Source organism: Astatotilapia calliptera, chromosome 1 (genome assembly GCF_964374335.1).
Source record: "Astatotilapia calliptera chromosome 1, fAstCal68.1, whole genome shotgun sequence".
In the NCBI taxonomy this organism is placed as follows: Eukaryota; Metazoa; Chordata; class Actinopteri; order Cichliformes; family Cichlidae; genus Astatotilapia; species Astatotilapia calliptera.
Window position 1 is genome coordinate 19,076,256 of NC_137422.1, and position 22,144 is coordinate 19,098,399.

The window sequence follows — 22,144 nt, forward strand, 5'->3', positions numbered from 1 at the left end:
AAGTATGTGAAAGCAAATATTTGACCATTTCCTCTATGCCATAACAAGTAGTGGTACATGTTTCAAAAAATAATTAAACATCCTGGAGTGAAAGAAAAGAGAGAAATAACAACAACTATGCAATAAAAAAAACATAAATATTGCCAGGGTCCATAAAGATCACCAGGCCTATATTTGTTTTGTTGAGCTGGGAAATCACAGCTGCTTCCTCCACTGATAGTTCAGTTCTCCACACTGACTCATGCTGGTTGATTAGTGTCTCTTCTTTTTAGCTGATAGAAAGGCCAGTGCTTTTCTATTTACAGTTTTTTTGCTTATGCAATGGACATTTTTCCATCTAGTGAACAAGTAAGCAGACGAGGTTTAATTTCCAAATTAAAAATACCTCAAATACTTAGTTTTATCAACTAAAAATGCTTAATGAGACCAGTGTAACTGCATTAGTTCAGTTGAGTTTGAAAACCTAGGGGCCATCCGAAGCAACGGACAGGGCCTCTTTTCCACAGTGTGTTTTTTGTCCTGTCTTCCTCCCCTCACCCTCCACTGGAGACTGTAGATGGCCGTCCTTATGTTAGCCTGGTTCTGCCGGAGGTTTCTTATTGTTAAAAGGGAGTTTTTCCTTCCCACTGTCACCAAAGTGCCTGCTCATAGGGGGGTTATGATTACTGTGGTTTTCTCTCTAGCTATCATTGTAGAATCTTTACTTTACAGCGCCTCAAGGCAACTGTTGTTGGGATTTGGTGCTATATAAATAAAATTTAATTAAATTGATTTTAATCGCACAAGAGATGTGAAGAGGAGAGTGCAGGCAGGGTGTAGAAAAGGGGTGAGTGTGAGAGAAGGACAGCAGAAAAAGTGAAAGTTTATAAGATGAGACCTGCTGTGATGTATGGTTTGGTTTGGAGATGGTGGCACTGACAATAAAACAGCAGGGTAAGCTGGAGGTGGCAGAGTTAAAAAGACGGGAGTGACCATAATGGAAAGGATAAGAAATGACAGAGGATGTTTAAGATGGAGCTACCAGGAAAGGAGGATTGTTCATGGATGCAGTGAAGAAGGACACACAGTGGACTGGAGGATGTTTGATAGGGTGAGATGGAGGCGGACCCCTGAAGAGAGCAATGGAAAGAAGATGATGTTATTTTTGCTTCATTATTTTTGTACTATTTTGCATGCAGGGTTAGCAGAACACAAGCAGCTAAAACCTGCTGAGACTGCACCTCTTCTGACAGCAGGAACCATCAGTTCATCTTCCAGAGTTTTCCTTATTCCCTGTGTCTTTGCTCTTAGAAAGTATCCGCATTGCAGAAATCATTTGCAGATGAGATGAACAGATTTCTACGTGGAGCTTGCACATTCTCTTTGTGCCTTCCAGCTCCAAAGACATGCATGTTAGGTTAACTGATGACTAAATTGGCCCAAAGTTTAAATGGGAGTGTGAATGGCTGTCTTTCTCTCTCTGCTAGGCCTGCAATAGACTAGCAACTGGCTCCAGCACCCTCAACAGCACTTTCAAATTTGCCTTGTGAATTCCCTGAAGGGTCCATGTTACCATTTCTGATCACATGACCCACCTTTTTCATGCTGCGCTGCTGCCATACTACTCTTTTCTTTATAGATTTACCTTTTTGACACCTACCTTGTACCACAAGAGTGACAGAGATGTGTCTTTCTTTCTAAAAATGAATGTAACGTGTAACAGATAGTGGAAAAACACGTTTAAAAGTCATAAACTTAAGCACGGTTTATTGAGCCTCCTGTCCAACTATTATGTTCTACATCACAACATTTTACATTCCACATCAATGTAACACAGTAAATTAGATAAACAGACTAGAGAACATAAAATAACACAACACTATCTACAGGCAATCATAAATAAGCAACGACTAAAACAGTATCAACATTTTAAGTTTGGTCTCGGTCCTAGAAAGAAAGGAGAGATCAGTGCAGAGCTCAGAAAAGAGGAGCTGATCTGTGACAGTTAATCTGTCCCACATCTGCCCCGCTTTTCAGAGACGCTGCGCTGATATGGCCCTGGTACACAGTCAAAATGGAAGTACCAATCATTCCTGGTATCTGATTTTTTTTTAGGAAAATCACTTATAAAAATTGAGAAAAATATCAAAAAAAGAAAACCATTATAAAAAAATACTCTATTGACCAATACACAATGAAAACGGGTAGAAAGTTGAAGGTTTACCTCACCAAAGGTTTGTAACTAAAATCAGACTATAGTCAGTGACATTCAGTGGAGAGTGTGCAATATCAATACCAAGTCTCATTACATTTTTTTCCTGATTTACTATACATGTTTGTATGTGCGTGAGAAGTGAATCTAGCTAGCTAATGTTAGTTAAAACACAATCAAGGGACAAACTATACATCATATTAAGTCTTTTATGTACACCCCGACTGCTGTGCTAAATGTTCTGCCTCCAAACAAAAGCATAATCAATGTAGTTTAAATAAACTGTTACGTGAAACTATTCAGGAACGCTTATTTAAATCCCACTATTTAGCATTTTAGTGTGTACAGCAGTGTACAAGTAACCAACAAAACCACACTATACTGTAGTTGTAAGGACACGTAAGAACATTTCTAATGTTTTTAAATATTTTTATTCTATTGCCTGTCACAATTTGAGAATACATCACATTGATGACAACTTTTAGTTTACAACTACATTATAGCCTGTTAACTACTGCTTATGAATGTTTAATAGAGAGCCATCTCCCAAAGTTTTGCCAATTGCCTTCTTTGACTCCTTCATGGTAATCAGTATGTTACATCAAAAAAACAAACAAAAAACCTCCCAAAATTTGTAAACATCTCATAGGATCATCCAATTACATGCAACTCTTCTCAAAATCCTGCTGAATGTCATATTTCATTAGACATTCGTCTACACAGCCTTATTGTTGTAAGTTTAATAACATTCTGGAGGAAAATGACAACTATTTTGCACCAATAAAGGTTTTTTTTTAAAGACCTTGCATAGATAATTGAAGTGCATTCCATATTTGCAGCGCGTTTTACTTGAGACTTTGACCTTCAACTCAGCTGTCTTCATAAAGATAAATGGATTACAGGGGATTCACCCACCAAATTTTACCTGTACTCGTCATGTGTCGTCATTTCTTGTGATATTTAAAGCATTATTTAAGTACCATACGATCAGATGAGAGTCGATGACCCCTTTCACTGACTTACAAAAACCTGCTAATCAAAGCAACAGCTGAGCAAGTTGATGTGAGGGAAACGTGCAGAGACATTCAAATCATCAACACTAGCACGCCACTTTCAACTAATAAAAGGTACTGCTTTTTAACCAGTGATTCATTTCAACGGATTTAATCTACAGTAATCTTTTTACGAGTCTTTTAAAACTTAAAGGATCGATTACCAAAAGCTCAGAAGCCGGATTTTAGATTTTATCCTCCCAAAAACAGTACCGATGGACCTCTGAACATCCCATTTATGATTTGTTAGTAACTTGGGGAACATCAGAGTACGCCAGGAGACGGTGGATAAAGTAATAAAAGAAACAGATGGAAATACAAACAGCTGTGGAGCAGCTAACCAGGCAAACGGAAACTCAAAGTGACCTCATTTCAGATGACATGGTCACAAGAACCAGACAGCACACATCTATCGTGCCCGCACACGCCAATCAGCGGCATGCTCATAAGACTCCCTCTCGATAAAACAGTTTGCTTCTGAAGAACAGTTTGGCATCGGATGGTTAATCTACACCGATAGGAATCACTACCGTTACGTTACTACCTTCCTGTCTCAATAATGCCAGGTGTTGATCCTGAGACTGGACAATAGTATGGCTTAGTCAGCAAAAGCCTGGTTTCCATAATTCTGTACACATATTATTAGAACTACCCTGCAAACAAAAAACCTCTAGGAATAAATCTTTGAAGTTAAATCTGTCCTGTAGACATTTTGCCAAAAAAGGTGGATGATTAGACATCTAGTGAGTTGATTTTTTTAATTTAAACAATACATTTTATTTTTAAGAGAAAACCAAGACTTGTGGACTTGTTTGACTGAGATGCTGAATGAAGATTTCCCTATGATGACTATCAACACAGTAGCTAAACATGCAGCCACTTCATAACTATAAAATGTGGAACATGAATAAGTGTAACTGTGGCAGCCTACACATTAAAATATACAGTAGACAATTAAGACTGTTTTGTGATTTGCCTGCTTAACAATTCACATCAGAACAAACTTGATTGTTTGGCAGTATTTGGTAATAAAGTGTTTCTCATTTTTATGATATGCATTTTGTATATTATATATGAGTACATTTGTGCCCAACCCACCTAAAAAAGAAAAAAGAAAAAAACTTATTTGCGCAAAGATGAATGGAAAATGAATTGGTAATAACATGCAGGCAAGACCAAGTTTGAAATTATTGCTGTAAATTATTGAAATATGGGCTTTACTAACATTTTATTAACATTTTACAAGCATCAAAAAATGGTTTTTTTAAAAGTAGCTGTCGATAGATCTTACCCAAGCACCTGTATCGTCTTTTGTTCTTTAACATGAATGCGATATGTGAATAAAAAAACGTCAGGTTAAGCGAATGTTTGATTTACGACTCCCTTGCTAGATGTTAAGTTACAAAATGTAATAAAAAAAACTGATGAAAGATTACAAATAGATATATGTCACTGCAGCACATTTACAGCATAATACACCAAACACTGTAGAGGTTATATACAGTATGTGTACTAACATTTCATTCATTGAACAAGTGATCAAAACTCACATGCTGCATTAATGTGACTGAAGTTTTGGTCACACGGGCTTAGAGGCTGGTTGGCAACCCCTTGGTGTCCTCTGGTTGCTAGGGGGAAAACGTGTATTCCTTGACTAGTTGGTGATTGCTTGCAAGCAGGGGGAAATGAGCTCCGAAGAGGGCGCTGCACCAAAAATCTCAGACACTTGCCAATTACTCGCTGAGCGATAGTGAAACTTGAGGGAGTGCAAGTTTGGAGAACTTTCACCTTCAAAGTAAAAGTTGTGTCTTACTATTGCTGTCAACATGTTTTAAAAGGCGCAAATGGATCAGCTTCTGGTTTGTGTCACAGTTTTTGAAATTTCACTCAGTGAACAGTTGGCGAGTATTTGGAGCTAAGTTGGTATTATCCATGCAAACTGTAAGTAACCACAGCAATAAGCTAGCAACCAAACCTCTTTGTTAATCATTTCACGTAGTCGCTGGCAGCAACTACTTGCCAGCCGGTTGGGGAGCACACTTATTTTCCCTGGCAACCAGAGGTTTCCAGGGATTTGCTAACAAGCCTCTGAGCCTTTGTGACTGAGGCTGTAGCAGTCGATTTCACAGATAGCCAGCAATCTCCAGCAAACAATCTCCAATCGGCTGGATAATATACATTTTTCCCTAATGATCGGTGGTTGCCAGGGGGTCACAGCTTGGTTTCTAGGCTTGCATGACCAGGGCCTTACAGAGACTGTAGGCATCTGACTAGCTGAATTTTACAAATGCCTAATTTTATCTTATTCTGATGGTCACTGGATAACTGACTTCTTATCAAGTTCTGTCACTGGCAGAGTAAAAATGTGACACAGTACATTCCTCATTTATGTCAAAACAAAATAACTGACTTTCATCTCATGTCATACTGACTCCAGAGTTTCGAGGGTTTATTTTTTTTTGATAAATGTGCGAGTCTTTGTGGTGTCAGCTATTTAGTTCACAAGTTGCTGAGACCCCATTACATCACTTACTGGAGCTTTTTATAGCGTGGCATGATGTTAAAGTCTTGCAGGGTAAGCCTAGAGAACGCTCAAACATAATCCAGCACTTTTGCTACTTTTTGTAGGGTAGCCATAATACCAATCTAACAACTTATCACTTTTTAACTAATTTAGACTGTCGTCAGCACCTCTAAAGCTACGGTCTCTGAGAAAACAGGTGAAAAGCATGAATTAATTCCTGCCACAATAGTTTAATTTCCAGAAATTTAAACAGCTAAAGAAAGAAGAGAAACGAAAAAACAGTACATAAGATAAATGTGTTTGCCCTGAGGCACTTGGTAGTGGCTCTGATAAATCACTGAAAAACACTACCTTTTCAGTCAAAGCAGTTGTATAGTTTGTCTCAGAAGTTGCATTCAAATTGTCAATTCAAAAATAATGCACATGGTGTGACACACACTGACAATCGTGATCTTCCTAGTGTTCGTCTAGAGTTGTAGTGTCTAGTACAATACACGATGCTGAATATCAAAATGCTAAAGAAAAGGGCAGAAGCGCAATATACAGTATGTATGAGCTAAAACTAAACATGAGCGTGTTCTTTTTTTGTTCTTTTTTCAGGGGCGGGGAGATGAGAAAGGGATCAGAACAGATGGCCAGAAGGCTAAAGAAGGAGAGACACGGGAGCTGGGCATCAACATGGGAAAATCCTACTTGGGAAAGTTGTTCTGTTGCCGGCGCTTCGCCGACCTCATTTTCTCAAAGCGTGACTCCATTTCCTCTAGGACTTTGGGGGTGTACCTTACTACCAGCTTCACTGTGCCCTGAGCTGCTTTGAGGAGTTCCACAGCTTTCTCATGGTGCTCTCCTTCCACACTCTGAAGGCAAAAGAAACAGAAATTGAGTTTACGATTTCACCAGGAACAGATAAAAGTCCATGATCTCTACAGATTAACCTACTGGGTCCAATTATTAAACACAAGAGCAACGAGGTATGTGGCCACTTTTGGAGTAAACAAGAGTTTTATATGTACTGGAGTGAATGTAGTTCCAACATAAGCTCTAGCAGCTGTTCACATAAAACAGCCTGCAATTTGGAAATTTTAATGAGGGAACAAGCTGAGCAATAAACAAAGTCAACTGGATGATTGCTATTGGCTGAACTTTGAGATTTACACTTCCAGACAATAGCATGGCACGTTTACATTCAGTGTTCCATCAGTACTCACTGTGTCCATCTTTAAGCCATAATAAACATGTTGAACACATTAAGATTTCCAGAGCTTTACAAGAGGAACCTGACACCTTCATTATTTACATCAATGTACTATTACTACCATCATTATTATTATTATTATTAGTATTATTTCTAAACGTACACAATTGACAGCTTCCTGTCACTGACATAAGGAAATGCTTTTCCATTGCGGCCAAAGACTCCACAGGGTTTCTGAGGTTTTTTTCTGACAGCTCACTGGTAATATGGATTACTGAAGAAGGTTTAGCTGGTAAATGGCCATCATTGTCAGACTCTATGGCTAACAATGAACCAACATGATGATGATAGTCTGAAAAGTAAAAAGCACAGGTGAGCAAAGGGGATTTTATTGATTTTTTTGGTTTTCTTTGTTGATCCAAATTCCACTGATTGAATCCTGTCAGTCCCTATGATGGACAAACTGTTGCCAACAACTCCAAGCTACAAGCTGATATCTTCTTATAGCACTCCCCTGTTTATTAGGCTTTAATAAGCTTAATTTTAAGGCACTACTAGAAGAGTTTAACGAGCGGGAGAGTTGTTGACCTGCCTTAAAGTTCTCATTAATAAATTATGGTGTAACAAGTTAATAAACAACGATTTTACAAGTAGATGGGACCCAGATTTTTGCACGGTGATTGCAGTTCCTTTTTTTTAAAATCCTGAAACAAAATCTAGCTGTGCATTCGTTTTTTTTGAAGAATGTATTATTTCTAATATCTGTCTGTTTAAAAAAAAAAAAAAAAAACCTGAAATAGAGAATTTGCTCAGGCTCAGTCTAAAATGTAAACCATGCTGTGAATTACACACACACACCACTCCATTCACTGAGAGAAGCTGGTCCCCTCTTTTCAGGCCTCCATGTCGGTCAGCGATGCCTCCTGGGATGATCCGTGAGATGTAAATTGGTGAGTTTTGCTCCTTTCCGCCCATTATATTGAAACCCAACCCTTCTTCTGTCTTGGGCAGTTCCACAACTCGTGGATGTGAGTGTCCCTCACTTGCTGCAAAAGCTGCCACTGTAGCCTACAAATAGGAAAGTGGTGTTTAGATATCTCGTCTGTATGTACTGCAGTCAAAGCACAAAATTACCCATTTTAAGAAATTAAATGTCTGAAATTAAGATTACAAAAAGACCAAATCTTGTATTCAGACAGTAACTGACAACTGTCTACCTTTGCTGTGGCATTGGCCCTGACCTCGGGGCTGCTGTTGATGTCCACCGTTTCATACACATGCTCATAGACCTGAGGAGATATTAGTGGACAGTATTTCAACCGGCGAACACAAAGAATTCAAACCAAACCAAAGGGTTAATCTTCTATAACCCATAAAAGCTGTGGGCAGACAGCATATTTCTACTACTGTCACAAACACTTTTGGACACAGTATACTTTAAAAATTTGAATAAATCTGGGGGAAAAAAGAAATGGCTGTGCAATTTAAGTATTTTGCAATATTTTACATTTTATTTCACACTATGGCTGACGTACATCTGTAAACAGTGTCGGTTGTCAGTCCACTATTTACAGCATTCGATCACATCAATTTCGAGGAGGCTGCAAAACTTTGTAAAAGGGGACTTATATGATGTGAAAATGTTTATCAAAGGGAAATGTGATTGTTCAGACTCTCTAGCTTAATGTTATCTGGTATACACTAGCTTTTGTTCTTATAGCCGTCTGGCTATCAGCTGTCCCAAAGTGGCAGTACACTTTTAGTTATTTAGTTAGTTATATTATCGGGAACGAATAAGTATGTTTATGCATGTTTTATTATGTTAGAGTCTCAATTTCAGTTGCGGGGATGAGGCGTGAGGTGAGGAAAACGAGAATGAGTTGGAGGTTAGGGAGCAGAGAGGAGGGGTGGATGTGCCAGATGAAGAAGAGGAGGACAAAGAAGTAATGATAAAGAGATGTTGAAAACATAAATGTACAAATCTTAAATGGTCATATATAGCTGGACATTAAATTTAAACTAACTTTTTTACCAGACTTCCACTCTTTTTCTTAATTCTGGAGTATTCTATTGGGAATCCTATTGGGATGCAGAGGGTTAAGCTCCAAACTGTGAACTAATGTCTCTTAATTAAGTGTTTGATAAGTGAATGATACAAGACGAAAGAGACTCACTTCTCTGACAGCATTACAGAATTCACTCTGTAGGACCCTCTGCAGTGCCTGCAGCTTCTGGGGAGGCACTTCCCCTGTCCTCTGGAGTTTATCAAGCAATTCAATAGCACGGTTGATATCTGTCAACAAGAACATGTACATAACCATTACTGAGGCCTGCAAATGTAGATTTTAGCATTGGCAGTGAGAGTTTCCCACATCAGTGTCAGAGCACATTTACTTGCACTACATTTGTTCTGATTATAGATATGCTCCGGACAAGCTTGACTCCCACGGTCACCAGAACATACTACAATTAGTACAAATCGCTATAATGCAATAATAAAGCAACTCTCAGAGTAACATGAAGTAAATTCAAGGCACCAGGCATCACGTTTTTGTTTTGTTTATTTTGTTTTTGTGAATGTACAACTTACGTTAATAGCAATGAATTCATAAGCATTTGTAATTTTATTAAATATTTCTAATCGTGAAGGTTTACGTGTGTATTTGTGTAACCCGTAAGTTTAAACTATCACACAAATCTGGGCTTCCTCTGCACATTTCAGCAACACACACCCAGAACTTGTTATTTACAGACAGGTCACAAAAATGAATATAATGATACAACCAGGGTAACTGTAAAATATTCTTTCTTTTATGGTAAGATACAGTGAACAAACCAGCCAGATTGACTAATCACTGTCTGTTGTCATTAATATTAGCTAGGTGGCTAATGTACTAAGTACAAAAATGTAGCCGTAATAGCTGTGGCTGCTTTAGCTGGGTGACTATATATACATAATCATACAAGAATTAACCGCAAGATGTCTATTCTATCGTTATCCCACCATAAAACAGAGTACACAGACAAAAAAATAAACCGCTTGCTTTAATGAGCTAATGCTAGCTAGGCTAGGTTTATGTCGCCCGCATATCACAACAAATATTTTTAAGCTAAAGCTAGCTAGCTAATTAACTTCACCTCTTTCCAATCGCACGGGCTCCCCAAGCGATGCCATTATTGAACTAGGAGGATGTTTGGCGTTAGGGAGATAGTTAGCTAAAAGGAAAAATACTTAAAACTAAATTTGGTAATCCTGGCTGGCGTTATGTGCGCTTAACCGAGACGATAAATCAGATTAGCCAAGTTAGCCGGCTAGGCTAGCTGCCAGTGTCGTGATGCATTCAGGGAAACCTCGTAAAACTGTGAACTCGGAATGTTCAGTCACATTCTAAAGTCACTGCGTGTGTATTTGTTACCCTATCCTTTTACTAGACGACTACTCGTGTAAAACTATGATATATCATACATACATAAGACACATAGCTTTACCAATATTCCACCTCGCTTTAGTGTACAAATGTCCTTTCTTTAATTCGTCCAAACGTACACCTTAGATAGCAGCTTCAAATGTTGTATATTAGTAATGCCATATTTAGTTTTAAGCACAGAGGTTTGATTTTATTATGTTTACTGCTGATGCTGACAATGAGAGTAGGGATATTTTTGTGCCATGCATATAGCCCACTGAAGGTCTCGTTGGCTAGAATCCAAACCTAGATTCCATATCACCATTTACCAACCTGAGGGGCGGAGAACTCTCCATTTAACAGCTTCTCTCAGCCTCCACAGACATAGCTCAAAGGACGATTACATTAATATGTACTGTCATAACAAGGGCCAGCCAGAGGAAACTTTATTTGGCTTTTTGTTGACGTCTGATATGAGCGCTCTCTCTGCCACCCCCTACTGGTGAGCTGCATCACATTTTGAGCCTCCATAAATGCAGAAAACTGCAGCTGCACTGCTTCTCTGTATCCTGAAAGTTTCGAGCATGATTCACTCCTGACCACACCCCAGTGGGCGATGAACGCAAATCTTTTGACAGGTGATGAAAAATACCTAACGTGACATCACAAATGTGGGCGTGGCATAAAGCAGACACACGGAAAGACTTGGTGAGCAGCAGCTTTTGTTCTTTTCTTAACACAGTAGACCCATTGTTTTCCTAAAATATTTTTTCTTCTTGTTTTTATTTCCTCAGCAACAGCAAAGTAATACCACATTATACTGCAGGATTCACTCATATGCCTGATTTATGGTCACACCGAAAAACACCATGGGCTTCACCCTGCCTCCCTTTATGCACTCTTTTATTAAATGTTGAATTGGCAGATTACTTTTTTGATCTTTGTAAAAAATAATAGCCTAAGGCTCATGCTCATGATAAACAAAACACATCCTTATCATCTTATCTAAAATGTTGAATGGCTGATTCATTGTCCTATGTGCTGAGGACGGGATAGTGTCATTCAGGTGGATTTTTCTGGAAGACCAGATCATTTATGATATTGTTCGTCTTCCCACTGTTTGTGTTGCAGAAGCCTCTGTATCTTTTTTTTAAATTTATGATATTAACTCACAGCATCATCATCAGCCTTCTGTGAAGGGTCCAAGCAGGGCAGTGAAGAAGCTGGCCCATCCTTCCTTCAACATCTTCAGATCTGGCTGTCTTCGCACTTACCTTCAGGCTGATGGAGGCGTGGTAAAATGAGGTGATTGTGTTCATTCATAAGGGATCGCTGGTGTTTTGAAGAAATTTTGTACATTCATTTTCTTGTTGTTGTTTTTAATCTTTTTGCAGTATGTTCTAGAAATGTTTCATGTAATGAAGATGAGACGCTGAACATATTTTATTGTATTCCCACTAAAACCTTAAGCTATGGAATCCAGACTTGGCAGGCATGCATTGCAATGAGTTATTAGCTGCCTGAGGGAGAAAGTTGATTCTTTTAACCCAGGTGCCAAACCAGTTATGGAGATCGGCTTCTCCTTCTGATCGCAGTGACTTTAGAGCTAGAAAAAATCAGTGGTGATTGTCCTATTGTGGAGGAGTTAAAGCTGGGATTACAGCACACTAATAACAAAACACTGGGTGTACGTTTTTAATGTACACAAATGTATGGGTGGTTGAATCCATCACTGTCAAGCTCAGGCAGTGTACCCACTTGTACTAGTCTGCACTTGAACGTGTAGGCGCTTTTCTTGTGTTAATAGGGTCTCGTAATTGTGCGACATCACACATGCCGCTGGAGCAAAAGCTCTGAACACCTGTGTATGAACACTAAAGATCCAAAGCACATAAATGTGTTTTGAAAAAATGTGCTGGTGGAGAGCAGGAAGCGGTTTAGGGGCACCTCCTCTCTCCTTCTCCAGTTTCTTTTCCTTCCTGAAGTAGCTGAATGACACCAGGAGCTGCTTTCTGTACTCTAACACTCGTTATCTTTCAGTGACCCAAAGCAAGGTCTCGTTTTCTTCTCTTAAAACATCACTTCTTGTTGCTCAGGATTTGAATTTCTGCTCTTTCATGCTTCAGACGTGTGGCGGTTTGTGCGCATGCATGTGTGCATATGTGCCTCCTCCCTCCTTGCCTGCAGACTGTCCGTATAATAAAGTTTACTCTGCCTAAAAATGCACCGTTGAAACTTTATCGACATTGATTTTGTTTTTCAGTTGCCTATAGTCATTTTTATTTCTTCAAATATTTCAGTTTAATATTGCAAACAACTTCACAACATACAAAATGAATAATATTAACCCAGAAACATGTCAATGAATAAATTTTATATATATATATATATATTTATATAATTTTTTATATATATATCTTGTCCTCTGGTGGGGATAAAAAAATAAACAGCAAAGCTTTGACAACAGCACCTTGACATAGTATGTAATTCCAACATTACCTTGAGAAGTTTAGAACAGTAAACAGATAAATTACTTGAGAGGAAATTGTTTTCTGCTGAATATGTAAACGGAATGTTTTTTTTAATAATTTTTTTTGGTCAGCATCATATCCTTTTTTTTCTGTAAGTGGAGAATTTATCGATTTACAATTGAAGCAGCATGCAAGCTTTTGAAGATGGAACTGTCCTCGCTCTCTCTCTGTCTCCCTCTTTGTCTCCCTCTCTGTCTCCCTCTTTGTCTCCCTCTTTGTCGCTCATTTCTTGCCTGTTAATTTTTTTTCCTTCCTTTTCTAATTCTTGGCAACGTAAACAAATCACAATGTCTTGAGGAATGTGATATAGTAATTTAAACTGGGCGCAAATGACTGATCAGATTTTTTTTAATTGTTTACAAGGTCATGAATATGTTCAATAAATAGACTGTAGTATCACTTTTACTGTATAAACTTCATCTTTTTTTACATGCAGTCCATAAAATTTTCATTTGACGGAATAATTTACCCTGTTATGTATATATACAAATAGATATTTTCTCTTTATTCTCTTTTTTAAACTCTTCAATAAAATCTATACATTTTATACACTATCTCCCTCTTTTAATGGTCAATGTGCATACACATGAAGTGTCTATCCTTATAAACCGCCAGCCAATCTTCTTTTTGCTATCCATGGTAAGCGCTCGCACGTAGGACTGGGTTGTCCTGCATTGGGAATTATAATGCCGCTTGTCTATTCCTCTGCAGCCCTCCTTTGTGTACCCCATGGGGTTGCATTTGGTCTCATAAAAGTATTGCTTCAGTTGGCCATTGGGGACAGGGACCTTTTCCATGACGGTAACTTGCTGCCCGGACATGTCTATTGCAGTCTTTTTATCCACAGCTGTCACCCACTGGCTAATACTGTCACACACACTGAGCTCTCCACGTCGTGAGGGATCGGAGTGTCGCCGCACCCTCATGGACATATTAGCGGCATCCAGATAGTTTTTGTATTCCTCCAGGAGAAAGAGCAACGGCGGCTCCAAAGGCACTTGGTTGCTGATCATCACCCGTGAGTTGTACAGATCGACATCCTTGGCCTCCGTGGTGACCACAGAGGATGGGCCACCACCTCCCTGGCTCTTATCGGCCCCCTGTCCCAGCTGCGCCGCCTCGCCCTCCACCTCCAGCAACTCCTCTATCACTTGCTCAAACGTGTCTGTGAGCGAGGGCAGTTCCCCACGCTGGCCTGGGCCTCCACCGCTCTGGGGAGTCCCGTGGCCTCTTTCGGCCGTTGCAGCAGCGCCCAAGTAGCCTTCCGTCCGATGGCCCCGCATGCCCGGGGCATCTCTCAGGGGCGCAGCTCTCATGCAACTGAAGTATGAAATAACCATAGTAAGGAACAGGATGGTCATCACTCTTCTAACCTGGTGGAACTGGAGGGACGGGAGAGAGACACAGAAAGAAAACAAGAGGAGAGAGGAGGGTTGGGGGAGGGCGAGAGAACGAGATGGTCAGTCAAAGAGCATCTTCAACAAAGTTAGCTTATTTTTGATCCATAATGCACCATGTAAGCCTCTCCTCCTATTTCCACCCTCCACTCTTTGTTTTGCAAGCCAAAAAACTGGAGCCAGTAGCTTCGGAATAATCATAACATGTTTTTATTAAACTGATATTGGCACTGTGTCATCGGTGTTTTCAAATTGTTTGCAAACTGTAATCATTCTGTTCCTATGTGAGGTCTGGCTTAGATCTCTATTTGTTGGCAGCAATGCACAAAAGCTGTGCTGAGCATCAAAGCGGCTGCTTATTACAAAAGATAAGATTACACAAATAGATGTGGAAACATCCTAACAGCTTTTTGACTGGTCTGTTAAAAGTCCAATCATGGCTTTCTGTTGGAATAATTGGCTCTTTTTCTTTCTTTCTTTTTATTTGGCTGTACTAAAAGCTCACAGGTGCCCCCTGCTTTTGGGTAAGGAAATTGAGGATTTTCATTCTTGCACTTCATCCTGTAGTTGTTGAATTCTTGTGGATGGATTTATGCCCGCCCCCCCAACCCGCGTTACGAATACGCGACCGTGACGTTACCGTACAAACAAATCACCGGTATTAACACTTCGGGAACCTCCGGTGTGGACAGCACTACCTAACAGAGTCAGTGTGTTTGTGTCAGCGCTGGCAAACACTGATGCTCCAGTATTACTTTATTAAAAAGAGAAAACAAAAAAAAAAACTGGTCAGTACTACACCTTGTAGTCATGAATGGGAACTATGGGTTTGTTGAGGGACACTGTTTGTTTTCGGCAGGTGGAAGGCGAGAGCACTGCGGGATGAATTAACAGGAAATTGAATGACAGAATGATTTGACATCCTGCCGTGCAAAGCACTGCTATCGAGGCTCTGGAGAACAACTCAAAGCACACGCAAAACCAAACTGAAACACTGTACATATATATTGTAAAATTACCTGAGCATGTGTGCGTCCCTTACCTCTGAGAAGCTCTAAGATTCACAGCAAATCAATGAATCCAAAGGACATAGATCTTAAAACACCCATAATTTTAAAAAAAAAATCTAGATCTTGCTTACCACAGGGGCTAATTTAAAAATAGCCCGGCCGAGGCTTTGACTGCACTCTGCATGTCCAAGCCTGACACAGGAAAACACGGCGAGAGCGAGCCCCTGCTCCAGCCTCCACTCACAGAATGGACACAAGGACCTTTACAGTATAAGGAGGAGCAAAACCCCACCTTAAAAGCATTCGTTTCATTCTTAATTGGTATCTGGGGCTGTGGCTGCAATTAACCGACACCACGGTGACTGCCATAGAGATATCTCGTCTAAAAATAGACGTGCTGGGAGTCTCACAGTCTCTATTCAGAATATCACATCCTTCTTCTTAATGAGCCACTCATTCCCTGAGCTCAGTGACGTGCTCCTCCGGAGTGTGTGAGTGTGCGTGTTAGAGGGAGGGCATGGGGAGGGGCTGGCTTGTATGTGTTTTGCAGTGAGGTGGTGATGGTGGTGCTGGTGGTGGGGTGGGTATTTTTCCTCTTACCAACTACAATGGGGACAAAGCCAAGAATAAAGAACTAATTGTCAACTCGGATATTGTTAACAAAATTCCATTTATGGCTCATTAACCCTTCAGTTTTGTGAAGGTTGTGGTTAATGATATCTGAAATGATATCTGAAATGATATCTGCGAGGCTTCCCAGCACTGAGAATCGTGTAGGTTTTTACGGGATCGAGGCCAGTCACGAGCTTTATGTGTAGGATGCATTTAGGCTGATATTATTATCAGCATCGCGCTCAAATGGTTCCACTTCCACAAGAGGGAAATGAAGGCAGAGGGCTGATTACTGTTAGGCGTCAAACTTCATGCTGGAAATGGTGCAGACGAAGAGTGCTGCATCTTCCGTAACAGACCACAGGGGTAATATTGCAGTAGCAGGGGGTGGAGAGAGTGCCAGCGTCATTTCGCAGCATAACAACCACAGATGACGTCTCTTCCAGGTCTCCATAGGGGAGAGAATGGAGAGAAGGGGTGGGGTGGAGGAGAGGGGGGGAGAGGTTGCTGGGGGTAATGCCACTCAACAGTGTGCAATTGCAGAGCCATTCCCCCGTGTATCGTCACACCGGGAACAACAGATGATTTTATTTCTATCTCGCTGATTTCCTGTTTCCATCAGTACAATCAATATGGCTTATGCTCTCAATCAACATCCTGTTAAAATGCGATAAAGCCAATGAATCATTTAATTGCTGTGGGACCGGCGGAGGATCTCTGGCTTATATCTGTGAGAGGCTAAATGTGACAACATCCAGTGTCTGAAGATTTTATGTGGATTTCACAGTTAATAAAAAAGCAGCCCGAGCATTAACAGGATGAGCAATGAATAATAAAGCAAGGGATGGATTACATATGGAAGAATAAGACCCCCCCCCCCCCCCCCCCCCCACACACACACACACACACACACACACTCCTTTGGAGCTTCTAGTTCTCAGCTTTGTGGCAACTTGTGCTTGAGAAAGGTGCAGTTTCCTCTGAGCTGACTGTTTAAAGAATGCACAGCCATCTAAACATGACATGCTGAGAACTGAGCTAATAACATGAACGAGGGAAAATAAAGCCCACAATAACTGCTGCTCAAACATGCCTTTATTCATGACAGCACGCCTAGAGCGTGAAACACCCCGAACAATAGCAGCAGGTGAGTGTATGGACTCTGTCTTCTGTTTAGCTCCAGATGACCACCTGTTCATCTGCTTTGAGAGCACGGCTGTATGGCAGGGATATGTAACTTACCCTTGCAGTTATTCTTTGTGCCAGGTGGGGATTAAAGTGATAAATGCCTCCTCTGACAGACGCTGAAAAGTTTCCCTAAAGCATGAAAGGACTAGCGTGGCTAGTGTTATTACACACTACAGTAACGTTCCCAGCCTCCACGCACATGTCTGCACACTTTATGGGTTCATCTTTACTAACGGCAGGCGTGATATCTTATAAACCACTGCATGGGGAAAAAAAAACACATCAAGAGAGGAGATCTGAAGTGTGGTTACCACATTTGAATGGAAATGTGCGACCCCATGGCAACATTTGTTCTCTGCCTCTGTCTCTGCTCCCTCGTAGGCACCCATCTTTGTTAAATTCCTCAAGAATACGGTTTACCTGGCAACATGTTTTATCACGCTCAATAAGTATAACACACAAAGCCAAATGTTCCGTTTGAGAGCAGGAAAAGTACAGCAAATATTATCAAAATGGCTACCATAGGACCCCTTGTGCACTACAATGCAGCACTTAAAGAAAAAAAACAAACAGGCATTTAGACTTAATTGTGTTGTCTGCAGTAATGGCTGACACATGTGGAAGCTTGCTAACTGAGATCTGTTTTCAATCTGATGCAGCATCAGAACACGTTTTACTAATACATGAGCATCACTGAGGATTATACCTGGCCGCCAGGCCAACCCCAGCCACTGCCACAGAAAGCCCAGCATTCAAATACCTGCTGAGTGATTTATGCTACCCAAAAGAGCTGTTAACTCCCTCCCACACTGCGTGCAGCAGTGGGCACTTTAGAGGATACAACAGCAACATACAGCATGGTGAAATCCTTACTGATGTGCTTAGGTTCTTGTAAGCTTAGCGAAGAAATCCTCATTTTAACCCATGAATGACCAACAGACCTGCGGCTGCACACTGACAGCGCTGCTGTGCCCAGCTTTGTACACTAGATGGCATATGAGACCGTCAAATAGTCTGAGCTCGTTTTCTTCCACCCTTTCTCCACCTTTCTCTCCTGTTTTTCCTTCCTCCCCATGATAGATAGATAGATAGATAGATAGATAGATAGATAGATAGATAGATAGATAGATAGATAGATAGATAGATAGATAGATAGATAGATAGATAGATAGATAGATAGATAGATAGATAGATAGATAGATAGATAGATAGATAGATAGATAGATAGATAGATAGATAGGACAGACATTGTCTTTTCCAGGGCATAGTCATACAAGACATCTATAAAGTTAAGTTGGATGTTGTTTAGTTACAAGAATGGTTCATCAAAAAAAAAATCGTCATTAAACCATCTATTAATCTGAGATTACTTCTTGAACCACATATTTTCACATCGCAAATGAGCCAGTTTCCTCCCACTTTGTTTGAATCCATAATTATTGTGAGGTTTTGGGTTTTTTCAACACGAGCACACACCGCCAAAAAACAAAACAAAAAACCCAACAGTGTGTGTTGGCCGACCGAGCTAGGCGTTTAGGTCTCGGGTTTCCTATAAAGTCTTAATGAGTTCATCAAAGTTTTTTCCCTCCAACAAAACAACAATACAACAAAAACTGTCTGGAGTGTTTCTGTCTCTTTTCTCACAGAGGAGGAGGTGGAGAAGGAGGAGGGTCCAAGCTTGGACGAACAAATGCAGACAAACAGCCGGAGGAGAGAGTTTATTGAGCAATTTATGTGCGTAAAGTTTCCTTAAAAACAGCCACACAGATGCACACTGGACGGCTTCCACTTTGCTAGCTATGGAGAAATGCCTACCTATATGTACCACTGGCTGCTCCAATAATGTAACCACAGACCTTTTCCCCCCCTTCTTCTTCTTCTTCTTCTTCTTCTTCTTCTCGAGATTACATCTGCTGAGCTCGTGCTCCCCACTGGAAACCCAATCAACATAATAACTCCGTTTTTTATTAATGAACACGAGGATAAGGTTACACATATCCCCTCTCGGGCTGCTGCGCTGTCTGTTCGCAGGATAACCGGGCTTGATCGAGCTACTTTTAGACCCCCCCCCTCCCCCGCCCTACCCAGTCCACCCCCCCCCCCCCTAAACACCACACACACACACACACACACACACACACACACACACACACACACACCAGCTGTCTTTTCCACTAGCAGCATCAAACACGGCGAAAGTGCTTAAAACAAGTTATCAGAAAGAAGCAGACACATACCTTTTAGTGCCCAGTCGTAAAACAGACCATTCAACAGGACGGTAGTGTCATCTGGGATGTTTTGGACAACTCCCCGAGTAATTTACTTAAGCGGTATTTCTGACCCCCCTTCCCCCCCAAAAAAACACTCCTCTCTCCCGACAAGCTTCAGGATATCTCTTCAGCTTTGGAGCAAATAGATTAAATTATTGATAGTGGAAATTGCATGGCTGAGGTAATGCACTCCCATGGCTGCACGGCTCCTTTGGAGATCGCCTGAAACTGAAGTTGTCGCATGCCGAGACGCCGCCGCCGCAGCACCACCACGGAGATGAGAGACCTCTGGAGCTGAAATGAGGAGCCTCTTTGCAACTACAGTAACTTTACTACAGAATGACGCTGCAACATGTGACCTGCCGCTGGCTGACTGCCTGGTCGCATCCAAACTCCTGTTTAAAAAGCCCCGAGGCGGAACTATTAATGCGCGTTCAGTGTGCATTATGTATTATTATTGTTTATCTGCATAAGCCGTAGCCTGCAAAGGAAGCCTCCTTCTTCCGTATTTTTTTTGTACTCAGCCTAAAAGAGGTGGCATTTTTTTAGAAGGTTTTGCGTAACAGCGCGTCTCCACCAAGTCGTGATACACTGCGTGCCATTTACAGATGGCCTATTTGTGTAAAATTAGACATCGGAAAAATTAAAAATAAGCATTTTCTGTTACGGGTCTCGAAATAGTGTCGAGACTGGGTAAGTTATATCAAAGAAAGCTTAAGTATTTGTGTGAAGGAGCCATTTGCGTGCCCCTTTCACATCATTTAATCCATCTTGTGTTAGTATCCCTGATATAACATATGAAGAACCCTCTCATTTTCTTATATAAACTAGATTTTGATTGTAATTCTGATGCTATATACACAGAATAAACCCAAATCCAGTATAGGATTATCATCTTATAATTTAGCTGCTGTAAAATGGCAGTGTTGGATGCTAACAGGCACAGGAGGGAGGTAAAGATGAGAACTTATTGAAAGCAGTTCTCCTCCTTGCTTTTAAAGTGAGCCATCTCTACAACAGATGGATGGCTCCCCTGCAAGGTGCTCTGCAGTGTAGTAACCAGCTTTCATGGGTTATTATTCCCAAAATGTTAACCTAAGCAAACCACATCATATTTACAGGGAAATCTTGGACTGCGAGGCTGATTTTGATATTGTTTCTCCCCTTGGTTCACTTTCTTTAATGAGGCAGAATTCAAGTGAAGATGTCAGCCGAGGCACAACCTTTCAATGGGTGATGAACGTTTGGAAATTCCACCTCTGATGAATACGAGAGCGAGCATAATGGAGAAACAGAAGCTCATTATCCTTGTGACTTGGCCTCGGTCCAGTGCAAAGATTTATTGTGATGTGTTGGCTATATTGCCATAATGATTCTTCCCTGCACAAGCTTATGAACTGGAGAGCTCATGTTTGGCATGTAGCTGTATGGGAGTGGATGCTCACACCTGCTTAATGAGTCACTCCCACCTCCAACACCCAGGGAAATGCCAAGATAGATATAGCCCTCCCCGAAGGCTCACAGGAGGTGAGGGCAAACTCTAGATGACAAAGAGTTGCATCAGCAATCACTGAGCGACATGACTCCAAAGAGGATAAAAAAAATGCACACTGCACAAGGGGGCTGTTCCAAACAAGTAATTCATAAATACATCACCTGGCATCTCATTAGAGGAGCAAAAAACAACAACATGGTCTCTCTCATTTCTGCAAATACAGCACAACTGAAGGTGGTTTATCAAGAGAAGTTGTATGGCTTGCACGTGTTTGAGGCTGGATTTCTGAATGAAATCCACACAATGCCTAATATCTGCAAGGAAATAAGGGGTAGTGGGGAGTATTAGAAGCCCTTTGACTCCTCCAGTTGAGGACCAGACTGAAGCATGACATTGTTGACCTAATACAAGTCACCCATGAGGTCGATTTGAAAACCACTAAACCATCATTGGATCTTGTTGAGGTTTGAGATCTCTGAAGATGAAATCTTCTTTTGATGTCATATGGCAACTTTTCATATGCTTTAGTGATCAGAATGACAGGCGAACACATGTAATTTGAAGTAGCAGTTGGGTAGTTCTCTCCTTATATCTTCCCAGCTCACGACCCTTTTTGCTGTTTGGGCTGCAGGAAGAAGAAGAAGAAGAAGAAGAAGAAGAAGAAGAAGAAGAAGAAGAAGAAGAAGAAGAAGAAGAAGAAGAAACAACCACAAGACCTGACAACACGACCCACTTGTATAACCTTTCAAAGCTTCTCTCGCCAAATGCAACACGAATGCTGACAGGTCCACACTGCCGAAAGCTTCACTTAACAAGTAGAATTATGCCTCCTTGCATGAGAGAAGGGGACCATGTAACACAGGCGAAATGACTTTTGCGAAATGTCATTTTCACCGGGGATAAAGCAAGGCGATGAGGGTATTTTGATCAAAGGGAAATTGCATTGCTCCTCAAGGAGGCAACTGAGAAAACATTTCTTTGGATGGAGGTTGTGTGACGTCAAAGGAGACGAGGAGTGAGCTGAGTGAAAACTCTAAATTGATAAAGTCAGTGCAGGGCCTTTTTTGAAAAAGAAATAATCAGATGCTGGTGTGAGGAGTTAATGTCATCCCTCCTGTGATGACAATAACCTTTAATGTGATCATGAAGCAGACAGCAGACTGGGTTTCTAAGGATCATATATGGCCTATAGACTCCTCCTTCCCACACCCTCATTCAGCTGATACATTATTTCTATAGTGGCAGACTGCAAGTCACTCCATAGCCTGTGAA

General features: G+C 40.9%; 2 protein-coding genes across 9 annotated transcripts in view; both read right to left on the reverse strand.

The window, feature by feature from the left end:
• Positions 1-5,977: 5,977 nt before the first annotated feature.
• On the reverse strand, positions 5,978-10,314 carry lin7c (lin-7 homolog C (C. elegans)). The gene is made up of 5 exons (XM_026166358.2): positions 10,101-10,314; positions 9,137-9,255; positions 8,180-8,251; positions 7,821-8,030; positions 5,978-6,624 (listed from the first exon to the last, which is right to left on the reverse strand). The coding sequence occupies exons 1-5, from the start codon at positions 10,135-10,137 to the stop codon at positions 6,457-6,459; spliced, it is 606 nt and encodes a 201-aa protein (XP_026022143.1). The 5' UTR covers positions 10,138-10,314; the 3' UTR covers positions 5,978-6,456.
• A 2,916-nt stretch (positions 10,315-13,230) lies between these two features.
• The window catches only part of bdnf (brain-derived neurotrophic factor), a 33,075-nt gene continuing 24,161 nt past the window's right edge, over positions 13,231-22,144 (reverse strand). For 5 of the 8 annotated variants that reach the window (XM_080302799.1, XM_080302815.1, XM_026166374.2 and 2 more), the window contains one exon: positions 13,231-14,282. In XM_080302799.1, coding sequence (XP_080158925.1) covers positions 13,452-14,282 — 831 coding nt within the window. In that variant the 3' untranslated portion in view covers positions 13,231-13,451. Of the gene's footprint in view, positions 14,283-18,922; positions 19,133-19,344; positions 19,850-22,144 lie in introns of those variants that run through there. The other 3 variants (XM_026166387.2, XM_080302809.1, XM_080302806.1) reach the window with 3 other exon arrangements.